This window comes from Lepisma saccharinum, chromosome 23 (assembly GCF_977018435.1).
Source record: "Lepisma saccharinum chromosome 23, izLepSacc3.1, whole genome shotgun sequence".
NCBI lineage: Eukaryota > Metazoa > Arthropoda > Insecta > Zygentoma > Lepismatidae > Lepisma > Lepisma saccharinum.
The window spans coordinates 54,652,328-54,665,948 of record NC_139251.1 but is presented as its reverse complement, the minus strand read 5'-3'; the positions used below and the strand labels follow the sequence as shown (position 1 = coordinate 54,665,948).

General features: G+C 38.1%; 1 protein-coding gene across 1 annotated transcript in view; it reads right to left on the bottom strand.

The window, feature by feature from the left end:
* Positions 1 to 13,621, bottom strand: part of LOC145977724 (juvenile hormone esterase-like) — a 144,032-nt gene that overhangs the window by 65,911 nt on the left and 64,500 nt on the right. The window contains exons 5-8 of the mRNA XM_083109964.1: positions 9,839 to 10,038; positions 8,791 to 8,962; positions 6,167 to 6,348; positions 371 to 518 (exon numbers count right to left, since the gene is read on the bottom strand). Coding sequence (XP_082966090.1) covers positions 371 to 518; positions 6,167 to 6,348; positions 8,791 to 8,962; positions 9,839 to 10,038 — 702 coding nt within the window. The remainder of the gene's footprint in view (positions 1 to 370; positions 519 to 6,166; positions 6,349 to 8,790; positions 8,963 to 9,838; positions 10,039 to 13,621) is intronic.

Below are 13,621 nucleotides of genomic sequence, written 5' to 3'. Positions count from 1 at the left end.
GCCGCTCAAAGTCTTGGTGAGCCATGGCCATCCACCTATCGGGAAGGTGTCAGTGAGGTAGCGCCGAACGATTCTGGCGAAATGGGGCGGTGCATCATCTTGCTGGAAAACAACAGTGTCTTTTATCCCATCCTCAAAACCATTCCTTAACCACATAAGGAAAATGTCAAGAGACTTTTGAATCACCCTGTATATGTATACTACCAATGATTGTTGCAGTGCAAATTTCTGGCGTAATGTTTCATCACAAACATTTAGATACAATTGTTTAAATATTGGCATTGAATTGTGAGAATTCAGCTTGCAGGCACATGTCTAATGCAAACAGGTAATATTTGAAATAAAATTAACTTTCCTCCGATTATCTTACCATTCAAATTCTTTTGATCTAACTGGGACATAAATCCAAATCGCCCAATGTAAGAGAGTTCGTAGAAGAATATTGGAGTTGAACTGGAAACTAAGTGCGCCTTGACAGTTCTATATACGCCCTCCAAGAACTTGTTATCTGACTCCATCTGAAATGAGACAGTAGAAGACAAACACTAATAAATTAGCCTTCCGGCATTCGCACTTATTTCTGTCACATGAGTATTCGCGCGTTGTATTTTTTACAAAACTCACTATTTTCAGTCATACAATTGTAAATCTTCAAAAAAGTAGTTTCTTTATTCTCTTAATATTTATTAATGCTTTTTACACTAATTCTATCAATCATGAATACTAGTATTCATTGAATAAAATGAAAAGGTGAATCAAAATATGGGGCTGGAATTGAAAAAAGAACATGAGAGTACTCACGCGTTGTAAAAAGTACAAGAGAGAAACATTCACTGTTTCATTCTTCTCTTGCATTCATTCATTCATTCATACTTTATTGGTTTTAGCTGTTATACCAGCTCTACACCAAGTGTCCTAAATATATGTCATGCATGACACTGTTACACAAATTACAAATTTTGAATATATACAGTTTTCTTATGCATAATTTATCTACATCATTATCATACAAATTTAAAATTGATAATAAATACAATTGTTATATCTGGTGACTATATCAAGTTACACATTTTGAATATTTACAATTTTCATATGTCTATATTAATATCATGAAAAAATCTACAAATGATAAATACAATTGTTGCATCTGGTGACGATATTAAACAGCATAAAGAAGATGGAAGAGGTATTCCTTTTTTATTAGATTCTTGAATAACATCTCCCTTTGAGTGGTATAAAGTGGACATTGAAATATAACATGATGAGCATCTTCCTGATCTAGATTGCACTTGCACATAGGTGAATTTACTAAATTAATTTTATATAAATGGTGATTTAAACGTATGTGACCTGATCTCAATCTGACTAATAAAACCGCATATTTAGCAGTAACTATGAGGAAGGACCAACAAACAAATACGTTGGTGGAATCCATTGTTGGTGACCAAGCATTTCACTTTACTTTTAAAAATTATACATTGTTGTACTTTGTACAACAGCGCGAGTGCCGGAAGGAAGCACGCACATTAATATTCCATTATGAAATAAAATATTGCCATTTGTTCATCAAAATGAAAGGCACATAGAATGTTAAGCAGTAGCGGGTATTGGGTTCCAAAACTAGGGGGGGCAAGGACAGTTTACTTTACCTTCTTAGATAAGGTTTAGCATTGTGCGGAGGCAAAAAGTGGAGGGGGGCAACTGGACTCCCCTCGCCCCCGTAATCGTCGCCACTGATTTTAAGTTTTTATTTATTGAAGTTTCCCATACAGCAGAAGACATTTGAAACCGGAAAGAAACAATAGTAGAACAGTAGACTAGCAAGACACAAAAAAGATAAAATGAAATAAACATGCCGAAATAGTACCAAGGTAAACAAATCAGTTTCACAATAGCATTACTATGTATAATTTTTTCTCAGTTGGTGATAAAAGACAAATATGAACTGAATATATCTACTTGGTATGAGGTGATGTCATGATCAGTGATGTGCGTCTACGCGTAAACAACGATAGTCTACAATCTACACGTAGACTACTTTATACACGTAGATTACGTAATCTATGTAAACAACGTGGCGAAAGGTGATATCTTGCGCCGTGGAAGTAAAACAAAATTATACCACGTATCAGTTGCTGATGTGTGAGGCGAACTTTTCATACTTTTTCTTCCAAATTCGAACAATTTCACACCTAGGAAGGAACCTAACACAGGAAATATTCTAGTGTTTTATGGGGAAAATATCACTCTTGCCTCACGACTGCCATCTGTTGTTTTTTGCATACTATTTATCTTCCTCCATAGTTGATAATAGAAGAGAAGAGAAATTTTGTTTTAAATAGGATTTTTTTCATTTCGTTAGGAACCAGTATAGTTGAAAATTTCACTTTCCTTTCATTAAACCCTTGAAAATTAATTTTAATGTACTTTAGATTGTCTACGTAGTCTATGTAAACTACAACCCAATGTAATCTACGCGTAGATTACGTGTAGACAACGCATGTAGACGTAAACTTATAGTCTACGGCACATCACTGGTCATGATTCACGATCACTAATATGCAGTTTGGGAATTAACGGGAAGTGATGCCGGGGATTCGCCCCCCCCCCCCCTTCCCACACACATTTGCTTTAATCCCTGCATGGGATGTTTTTGTCCCCCTCAAAGAAAATGGAATTCAAAGGATATATCATTTTAACTGGGGGGAAAAAACTCCACTAGAATATCATTCGTGCATCCTACTTCGCATCTGAAGTTCTATTTTTAAGTAGCCCATTGTTTACTGCTTACATTGTCGTCTGGTGCAGAGGTTTTACAAAGAGGTCCCACACTAACGCCGTCACTCCGTCCATTGTTAAGTTAACGACGAAAAGCTATGGCAAATGAATTTGATTTCGTTGGATTTAATCATTGGAGGTAGATTCCATTTCGCCGTACACCGTCATTGAGTTGAAAGGGCAGTAGCTTGTTTTCGCAGTATAATTCTTTTTTGTGTATGCTTTTTCTTAGAATTTAAATATACTAAGTGTTTCTAAATTACGTGTAAACTATTCTAAGGCACTAATTTTGTTTACTAACTGATAACATCTACCAATTGCCATACCCCAAAAACCTACCCCTAGAAATGAAATCGCAAATATGCAAATGGGGGGGATACCTCCAAAGCAAAGAGCTTAATTCGCACACTGGTAATGACAATAAGTATTAACCAGACATTCTTTTTTGGCAAAGAGTCTGTAAGGAAGATTTAATGGCACTAATATTGGGTGGTTAGAATTAAAATGTATTTACTCAGCCTTCTGGAATCCGTTCGAAGCTCCGATTGGGGGCGAAACATCATGGCCGTATTTAGAGGGGGGTTTGTAGGATTCAACCCCCCCCCCCCCCGAAACATCTCACATGTTGTATTAATGGAACTTCAGAAACCAAAACCCGTAACTCATCATCATCATATCATCACTCACCTTCATCGTTGCGATTTTTCAAAAGTGGCATAAATGGGTCGCTAAATAACAAAAATTAAGTCAAATCAAGGCTGTCTAGAGTTCGAAACCTGGTGAAGGCACACACGGTGGTTCGGATCCAACTTTAAACTGTAGGTCCTGTCCCAATTAATCTTTCTGTGCATAAGTGGATTTAAATAGAAACTATACAAGCGCGTCCGTAGTGAAGCTTTGAATTTAAGAAGAGTCGTGGATTTTGTTTAACTTCGACTTTCAATTATTTGGAGTAAATGAGTCTCACTTCCATATCACACGTAAATCACTACAGATACCACCTGCTTTGTAAGCATCGATAAAGAGTTTGCAGAGTCGATTTACTTTCGGAACATCTCCAGCGGACTGCGCGAGTCTGTCTAGCGAGCCTAGTGGGCGTGTAGAACCAGAGCAAGGGGCTTAGCGATAGGTTCTGGGTTGAGATGACGTCAGCGGCTCGCTTCGTTGATTGGCTGCTTCGAGAGTTGTGACTCGTTCAGAAGCTTCAAATGCATAACAGCCAAAGATGTTATGGAAATAATCTCCCTCTAAAACTGTTATATGGAGGGGTGTAAGAGATGGCGTAAGACCCTTTTCGAAGACACACGAATGTCAACCTCCCTTCCTCGTAATACACCCTGGACTGCATTTTGAGGGCTAGCGAGACTCAGGCGTCTGGGCTCACAGCCAGTATAATCATCTGTGAGGACTACATGTTTGTGATTATCCTCTAACCCATTTCATCATATCACCATTCATCCTCATATTCGCGATTAGCCAAAAGAGACAGAAAAGCGAAGTAAAACACAGTAAGTCGATTCAATCCATCAATCAAAGTGACACGGAATATAGGTTTTCTTTCCCCTACACTTCTGTCAATGCTTTTGGCCCCCTACCTGTAATCAGAGGACACGGCTATCCATTTGGGACAATTTGAAATAGGAAACAAAAATAATGATACTATCAGCAATAAAATGTCCTATTTTTAAGGCTGGCTGGACCTTTGGCTGACGCCAGGGCATATGTTTTCGAATTCTCTCTCCTTTTGAAAAAGCCGCTATGATATTCCAAAATGTGAAAAATTACATATATGCTTAGAATTAATTCTAGAAAATTATTATTATTATTATTATTATCATTAAATATCTCAAATGGTTTTTCAACTTTCTAGAAAATAGAACTTTTTCTGTTAAAATTGGGGAAACTGTTTCCTCTAGTAAATAAATATTTTTGTGGAGTACCTCAAGGGCCACCACTTGGCCCAATTCTATTTGCTGTCTTTATCAATGATGTTACTTTATGTTTTAAATCTAGCACATGTTTGCTATATGCACATAATATAAGAAAATTTAAGAGTATTTTAATAAATAATGATGTCGTTCAACTTCAGGTTGGCCTTAATATATTAGTGTAAGATTAATGAAAATGAAAATTTACTTGAAAGAGTATAAAATTTTAAGATGTACGTACTAAGAAAGTTCATTCATAATATAGTTTCTAACTATTACATTTATCAAAATAAGGGGCCTCCTCGATGGCGTATTTGGTTTGATTGATTGATTTAGTTTGTCTTACGTCGCGTTTTGTGCCTCTTCGCTAATTTGCGAAGATGAAGATGAGTGATGAAATCATGAAATTGATGAATGGACATTCAGAAACAAAGGGACCTTTGGCGTCGCAGCGCGATGTGTTAACCACTCGGCCACAGGGTCCGGCGATGGCGTATTGGTAACGTCGTCGCTTTGTTATCAAGGGGTCCCAGGTTCGATACCCGACGGAGGCACGTAGTGGTTCGGATCCCACTCTAAACTGTAGTACAGTCCCGATTAGCTTTACTGTGCATAAAATGGACTTAAAACAAAACTCACCAACTATCGAAATGAAATCCTAGAGTTCGATAGCCATAAATATTTGGGTTTTGATTGATTGAGTGTTTTAAATCCACTTTATGCACATTAAGGCTAATCGCGACTGGACCTACAGTTTAAAGTTTGATCCGAGCTACTATGCGCCTCCAACGGGTATCGAACCTGGCACCCCTTCATTACAAAGCAACGACGCTACTACTGCGCCATCGGGGAGGACATAAATATTTTGGAATGTTAATAGACTCGTCTCTTATATTTGATGAGCACATTTCAGAAATTTGCTAAAGGGCAAAGAAGATGCTTGGTTATTATTTTCTTCATGGAAAGATTTTTATAAAGAAAGTGCCATAAAATACCTGTACAAAACAACAATTCGTCCTATTCTTGAATATGTTAATGAATTATGGTTTCTGACAGGCAAAAATTGCTTTCAAAAAGTTGAATCTGTTCAAAAACTTTTAATCAGGTTATTATGCACGAAGTTTAATAAGAATTACTGAACAGGATACATTTTGAACAGATTTTATCTTTCCAAATAGATAGTGAATACTTTTTGAATAATATATCTTATAAAATACCCAGATATTCCCAGAGGAATATCTCAATAAAACCAGAGGTTTGGTAGCTGAACTTGTGGAGAGCTACAATATGAACTTATGATGATGTATAATATTGTAGGATCCATTGTATTAATTTATAATTATATACTCAATTTTATAATTTTGTATCACCTATTTTTGACATTGTAATGTATCTGGTTGTCAAATCGTGCTCATCACTTAAATAAATATTATTATTATTATGAGACAATGGAAACTTACATTCACCATAGAGCTGAAAGTCTTCTGACTGACAGGTTTGTTGCCAAAGTAGAATTCTCTTAACTTTCTCGTGATCTCCCGCGATTCCTCGGGGCTAGTGTCCTTGTAGCCCATATGCACAGGAGCTATTTTGTCGAACTTCTCTCTGAACTGTTGAAACATCAGTGGATGCAGGACGATTTCTATAAGGAAGAAGAAAGTTACTCCTGTTATCTTCGTGCTATATCCTTATAAAGCCTCATATTATGTTACATTTGTATTCGTTAAAAGTAACTCTTATTGTGATGAATTAACACACGCTTGCTAAAACCAAAACAAATTACAGTCTGTCCCCAGTATCTCTGAAGCAGGCGAAGGAGAACCACTCTCTGCGCAAGTAGTGGGGCGAACCAATGAAGACGTGAGGGGGAATGGGATTGCATTGAGGGGGAAGTTACTGCAGTTACCAGCCTTCGCAGCAGCGTGTACTGCTTCGCTCTGCCACTCGATTTCCCCCCTTCTCTGCCGCTATGTGAGGTCTTGTTCCAGAGATGACTGGGACAGGGTATAGGTGTACATTAATATCCAGATAAATTCTGTACGAATTATAATATTGATGTCAATGAAACTAGTTGTCTACTGATGGTGAGAATATTTACAGGAGGGCGGTTTAACCCCACCAAAAGCTTCTGGCATGTCGGATTAATGGAAGTTCAAAAATCCAAAATCAGCAATTCCCGTACTTACAGGAACTTAATTGGTTAAACGTTAAGAATAGGAGAAAATTTTTGGCATTGTCGTTATTGTACAGTATCCTGAACAATAAGGAACCAAGATATTTATATGATCAAATTGCTCCGTACAGGAAGAAAGGAAAACAAATTAACCTTCGTCAAAAAACACACTTCACGATTCCTGTACACAGAACAACATTCTATGGAAATTCTTTCATAGTCACCGCAATAAAAGAATGGAATGAACTCCTCCCACCACTGACCTCAGGGGAGCTCCACCCTGCAACACACAAAATAAACCTAAAGAAGCATCTACTGTCCAAACAATAGTGTCTGGATTTGTCTTTTCTGTAATGAATGGGAATGAGGTATTGGTTTTAGTTTTAGCTGTAATAATTGTATTCTATTTGTGGTTTTAGATTTAACTCTGTACCTTCAGTACATTAATTGTTTACATTATAAGTACGAAAGTTTTATTTTTATTTTTTTATTTTTATTCTTTCTACTGCAACAATAATTTTCAAGAAGTGTAAAGTGTCAATTGTAATATTTTTTTTAAGGGTTTGTTGTAAGAACGGCCCGCGAGGCCGAAACACGGCCTCTCAATAAAGACGATATTATTATTATTATTATCATTATTCTTGGGTCACAAGATTTGAGAGATTTAGAGTTGTTTCTAAAAAAGAAACTGAAGGTAGAGTGGTTGCCATAAGACAATTTCAATCATTCATTCATTAATAGTACAACAAAAGTATCTCCTTATAATAAATAAATTAGAAGATTCTAGTAATCAATCTTAACTCTACTAGTAAACTAAAGCAAATAGTGTCATAATTTCGAATCGTCCCAGGGATGACCATCACACTTCGCAGGCAGTAGCAGGGCCGGATTAAGACGAAATTGGGGCTCCAAATTTCATTTTCTATCTCTCTCTCTCTCTCTCTCTCTCTCTCTCTCTCTCTCTCTCTCTGTGTGTGTGAGTGTGTGTGTGTGTGTGTGTGTGTGCAAGATTTTTCATCCATATATTTTAATAAGGAGAGGAGATGCTAAGGACAAATAGTTTTATGCTTATTAAAGAAAATTTGTAGGCAACGAAAGTAGCTAATTGTCCGGGGGGATGTTCTTTTACAGAATATACATATATTTTGTCTAATGGTTCTCAGACATATAAAATAGAACACAAATCTTTCATGGTATATCCTACAATGGTAAAATATTGTTATTCGCCTCCCCGCTGGAGAGTTTAGCGAAATGATATGAAAATTTATAAGTCAAATGTTAACCCTGTTATCAGTATCTGTTAATTTTTATTCCTTCAACAGTTTTATCAACAGTTCTTAGTCGAGCATAACATAGAGAAGCAGCAAACATGGCAAACTTAAAATATAGTAAATATCGTATTATACAGAATATATTATGTAATGTAGTATACAGTCTTATCAAATTGCTAGTAGTAGAGAAGAAAATCGTCTTTCAATATTTTTATACAACCTCCCCCCCCCCCCACACACACACAATACACCCCTCCCACAAACACAACACTTGTCCAGTCGACCGCGCGAATCTAGCTAACGAGCCTATGAACAGTGTAGAGCCTGAGTAAGATGGTTAGCGATAGGTGCTGGGTTGAGATGACGTCAGCGGCACGCTTGTTGATTGGAGGAATCGGGAGTTCTGACTCGCTCCCAACCTGCAAATGCAGAACTGCCAGAGATGGTACCGAAATAATCAGAGTTACTTCTCAACTCTGGGAACTGGTAACTGTTGCGTTCAATTACTTAAATAAATAAATATAACCATTTCTGATAATTGTAAATATGCTAAATTCTTTAAGAATTCTAAAATTAGTGTCTTTCTGGTGTATGGTGATATTGTCAATATATGTATTGTGATATTGTCTGGTGTACCTACGAGTGGATGTAAACAGTCCTTCGTGTGAATTAACCCCAACAATCCAAGGCACTGCATTGTAGTCTCCTTTAGCGATCATTTCCATTGGTGGGAGTGGTAGGAAGGCGTTTCCTTCTGGCATTACGTCATCAGTCGTTGGTACGAACGGGAAGAAGAAGTCTGACAGCCATTCCTGCAATAATAAATAATTATAATAATAATAATAATTATTATTATTAAAATAATTGCATGTAAATTACTTTTGTTATTGTTATTATTACATGAATAGGTAAAAGACGGAATTAGAATACAAAAGTGACCCAAAATAGAAATTAAAGAAGCGATAACACTATTATTATACTATTGAATTGCGTGGCCCAATGTTCATAATAATGTGATTGACAATTCAGAAAAAGGTACTACTTTTCTATACCGGAGACACCTATCAATGATTTATTTCGCATTTTTTTACATTGCTAACGTACTATTCTGCATTGCGGAACATTTCTTTAGGTGAAATAATGAATTTCTAATGAAAATAATGTCTATGTCTTACATTAACGAGTACTTACTGTTGTTCCTTATTTCCCACAAACCATCCACGGGTAGCCCCAAAAACCATTGACGTTAGCCCAAAAATTCACGATAGCCCCACGAACCATCACGGGGACGAGGTATGCCTACTAGGTTAGGTTAGGCCTGTTAGGTTAGGTTCCATTAGCACACCTTTCGTTCAATTTAGCATATACGGACAATACGAGAGCGTATTATGCTCTCGTGCAGAAAGCAAATGGCGGCAGCAGCAATAGCGCGTCTGAAATAGATTTTCGTAGAAAACCAAATGCATTCGCATTAAAATGGATCAAAACTACATTCCCGAACATCAACAACGCTACAGAAAATGATTTGCATAAGTACGTACTTTCTCCTGTAAATTTGAAGAAATCCGTCTCCGGTATAGTAAAGTGTTACCCAGAAAAATTTTGCTCCATTACTGTTCTTGCCCGGATAAAGAGTTGGTAAATGAAAGTGAAAAACATTGACTCCAATGATTGAAAGTGAACGATACCTTTAATTTGGGGACTTCTATCGCAAACTTGGTAAAATCGTCGATGTCCCTCAAGCAGCTTACGAGCTCTTCAGAGTTTTCTGTCTTGCAGCCCAACACCTCTCCCAGCTTGAATGCCAAATGCCTGGATTTCGCTTTGCTAGAAAAGGCCCAGAAGTTGAGAGCAGTTCCACTCTGTGAAATGGCTCGGTGGAAGAGGCCTAGAAAATATATGAAAATTCCATGCAGAAAGATCCAATTAATGTTAGGCTAATTTAATTTCAATATTAGCTAAATTTGTTGTACTGCAAGAAGACTCAATTTGTACTTTTGTTGGCTTTCATAGCTTTTCAGGCATTTCTTTGGAGGCACAAGTGGTCGGATCCCACTTTAAACTGTAGGTCCAGTCCCGATTAACCTTACCGTGCATAAAGTGGATTTAACCTTTACTTTCCCAATGGTCTATGAGTGTTCCATCCACAATATAGCCCGAGTCGCCTCATGGCACACTCATGGACCATCGTGCTAATTAAACAATCCATGTGCTTTTAGGGCCTTCACACTTGTATGCGAGGTTGTAAACGCTGACAAATGTTCAGATAAAACTTTGAAATGGCATGTGGAAGAAAACCCACCCACCCTGGACCCTCCTCCCTCCCCCCGACTCCAAAGTTAGGTATGGAAGCCGGCGCGAATTTTAAATTTGTGCACTTATTTGATAAAAAATGTTATAACTCGTAGACTATTTGACCAATCTACTTCGGGTAACTTTTGTTTTGCCGCCAAAATATCAGGCATTCAACCGTGCAGAAATCAAAACGCCAAAGCCAAGAAGAGGGATTGGGTGGGCCGCGGCCCCCAACTTTCAATGAAAAAATCATAAAAATGGGGAGTTTGCCCCTCTTTCCCCGCTATTTTGGGAAGGGGAGGCAAACTCTAGCCTTATTTTCAAAGAATGGTCCTTCTCAACCTCATTGCATGTTCCTGGGTGCATTACATTATCGAATATGTGAAAAAACTCCCCATTTTTATGATATTTTTCATTGAAATTTGGGGGCCACGGCCCACCCAACCCCTCTTATTGGCTTTGGCGTTTTGATTCCTGCACGGTTGCATGCCCTGATGTTCTAGCTGCAAAACAAAAGTTACCTGAAGTAGATTGCTCAAATAGTCTCCGAGATATAACGTTATTCTGAAATAAGTGTAAAATTTAAAAATCGCGCCCAAAGGAGGCGGCCAGAGAGAGGTTACTTTCGAAAACCCGCTCGGCACTCTAAAGGTTAAAACAAAAAATCAAATAAAAAAAAAATCTTCGCAAATTAGCCAAAAGTGGCACAAAAAGCGAAGTGTGAGAGAGATACGTTTATGTAGTTGCCACCTACTCGCCCTTTGGGTGGTACAGAACACAAGGATAATGGCGCGCAGCCGGTAGCTCCTCCCCCTTGCTACTGCGCAGCCAGGCTTGGGCAGGGTTCACCCGCAAAGATACAGCTCGTCAACTCTAGTAAAAGAAGAACTCCCAAGGAACACCGTTGCCACGTCTAGACTCAAAAAGAAACCTTCGTGTTCGGAGGGAATATGGAAAGTCGACCAGTTAGTGAAACATTCCATCGATTCGACTGTAGAATAAGATATGCCCGTCATTTGGATTATCCGTACAGACAATATCTTGAAATAGATGTGCTTCTCATCACCATTCTATGGAAATTAACTATGTTGTCGGAAATTCATACGCCAGTATTCGATTCAGGAACGACTATACTTTATCCCGGGAATCACTGGAGCAAGGCCGCGCATAAAGGTACAGGAGGGGAGAAAGCGAATGGGCGGAGCGAAGCAGTGCACGCTGCTGCAAAGGCTGGTATCTGCAGTAGCTCTCTCACCTCCACGCAATCCCACTCCCCCTCACGTGTTCATTGGTGGAGCCCTCTCGAATCACTACTAGCGCAGAGACTTGCTTTCGTTCGCTAACTCCAAAGATTCCCTGGACAGAGTATAGTACAGTGCTCTACATAAGGCTCGCGAATTACCTACTTTGTCAACAATAACTTCAGTTTTTCCAATAGTCACGAGAACCTTTCACAATAAATACCAGAAATTATCAAAAAATTGATAAAATATCTGAGTTTTTGAACAACTGTTCTAAAAGGTCAGTCGCCGACCTCTTTTGCCCCCATTGGTTAAGAGCAGGTTATACTGTTGAAGGTAAACAATTAAATAAACAAGATGAGACAATATAGTTTGGCGTTGTTGTCCTGTCAACATGGAAACGTCAAATAGTGATTTCCTACCCACAACATCCTTACAAGAAACCAAGGACCTTGACTGATTTCTCGATATTGCTCGTAATGGCTAAGAAAGAAGTAAGTAAATGTATTCCACATTTTCTTATTCTCGTATTAGTATGGTAGGTGAGCCAAATGTAGCCCGTGTTCCCAACACAGCCCCAGTCCCCATCAGGTGCACAATACAGAAAACCGACTGTCTGGAGCTGCCAGCAGCCATTTTTATATAAGTTCTTGTGTTGAGGAGCGAGCACATTGGTCGTCGTTGTTATTTTCAGGTGAGTAAGAAATGTGTTTGTGTGTACATCCTTGAAGTTAACGAATGTTTTGTATTATACATATTTTGAAAGCTCATATGATTATATTCTTGATCATATATTTGCATTGTAAAAATGTTTTGTATGTCAAAGCAACCTATTTTTGTTTTAAAATGTGGTCCACAATTTAGTTCCTATAAGGTGGCCCATGGCTGATTATTTTATCTTAATTTTCTTTTCTGACACTTTTGTCTCATCGCGAATATACGAATGAGTGTTGAAATCAATGAAGGTACACTTAGAGAGACTACCCATGCACAGGTCGGGATTCGAACCCGGGGGCTGTGCTAAACACTCCGCCATGGAGTGTGTGTGAACGATCAAAAGTTTGAGACTAACAATTTTCTCTAATATATTGTAGAAACGTGAATAAACATGAACAAATGTTTTCTTGAGCACAAGCAACATTTTCTAAGCAACTAAGTGGGCCACCTTTCCGAGATAGCGGGCTCATGCAGCTATTTTTCAAGCATTTAACTATTACTGAGTAAGTCTTCTAATGCCCTGAACATTACATTAAAGTACTTACCTTTGGAATTTTCAGTTCGTTCTTTCTTTTCATTTTGTCTACTGACTAGTATGCCACAGACAAGCAGTATCAGACCGATAATTAGATAGAGTACGTACCCTGTAGATGTCGAAGTAGCAACGAGATTTACTAATAATCAACTTATCGACAGTCTGGCAATATCCATGGAAACAAGTTAACAAATTGAAAATAAGTCGAGAAAAATACTGATGCGGAGTTTTGATCATGGTCTGTTAAGCTTCTAAAAACGTTGTGAGTGGATATACAAAAAATCTAGAGTTTATTTTACAATGACTTAAGCTTATCAAAGTATTTTGTTCACGACGTTAGGAGCGAAGGGTTATTCCTGGTAGAGACGTAACAGTCTTATGTCCTGTAAAGTTTGTAGTTCTAGAACTTCTAGTGCTCATGGTAGATAGCGTGCGTTTAGTAGTTAATAGTTTACACTAAAATATTTACAAATGGCAGACGTTATGCCCAAGAGAGTGTTTACACTCTTTGAAGGTTAATGCGGCGCCAGAAAAATTTGGCCGGGTGGGCAGGAGCCAAATACTGATAAATTAGTGTGTGTAGATAAAAAAGTTTATGAGTTTCACGAACATGTATTCTCTCCTCCCTCCCATCTCGCTTTCACACACACACACATGAGTGCACGCGGGTGATCCGTTCCCCA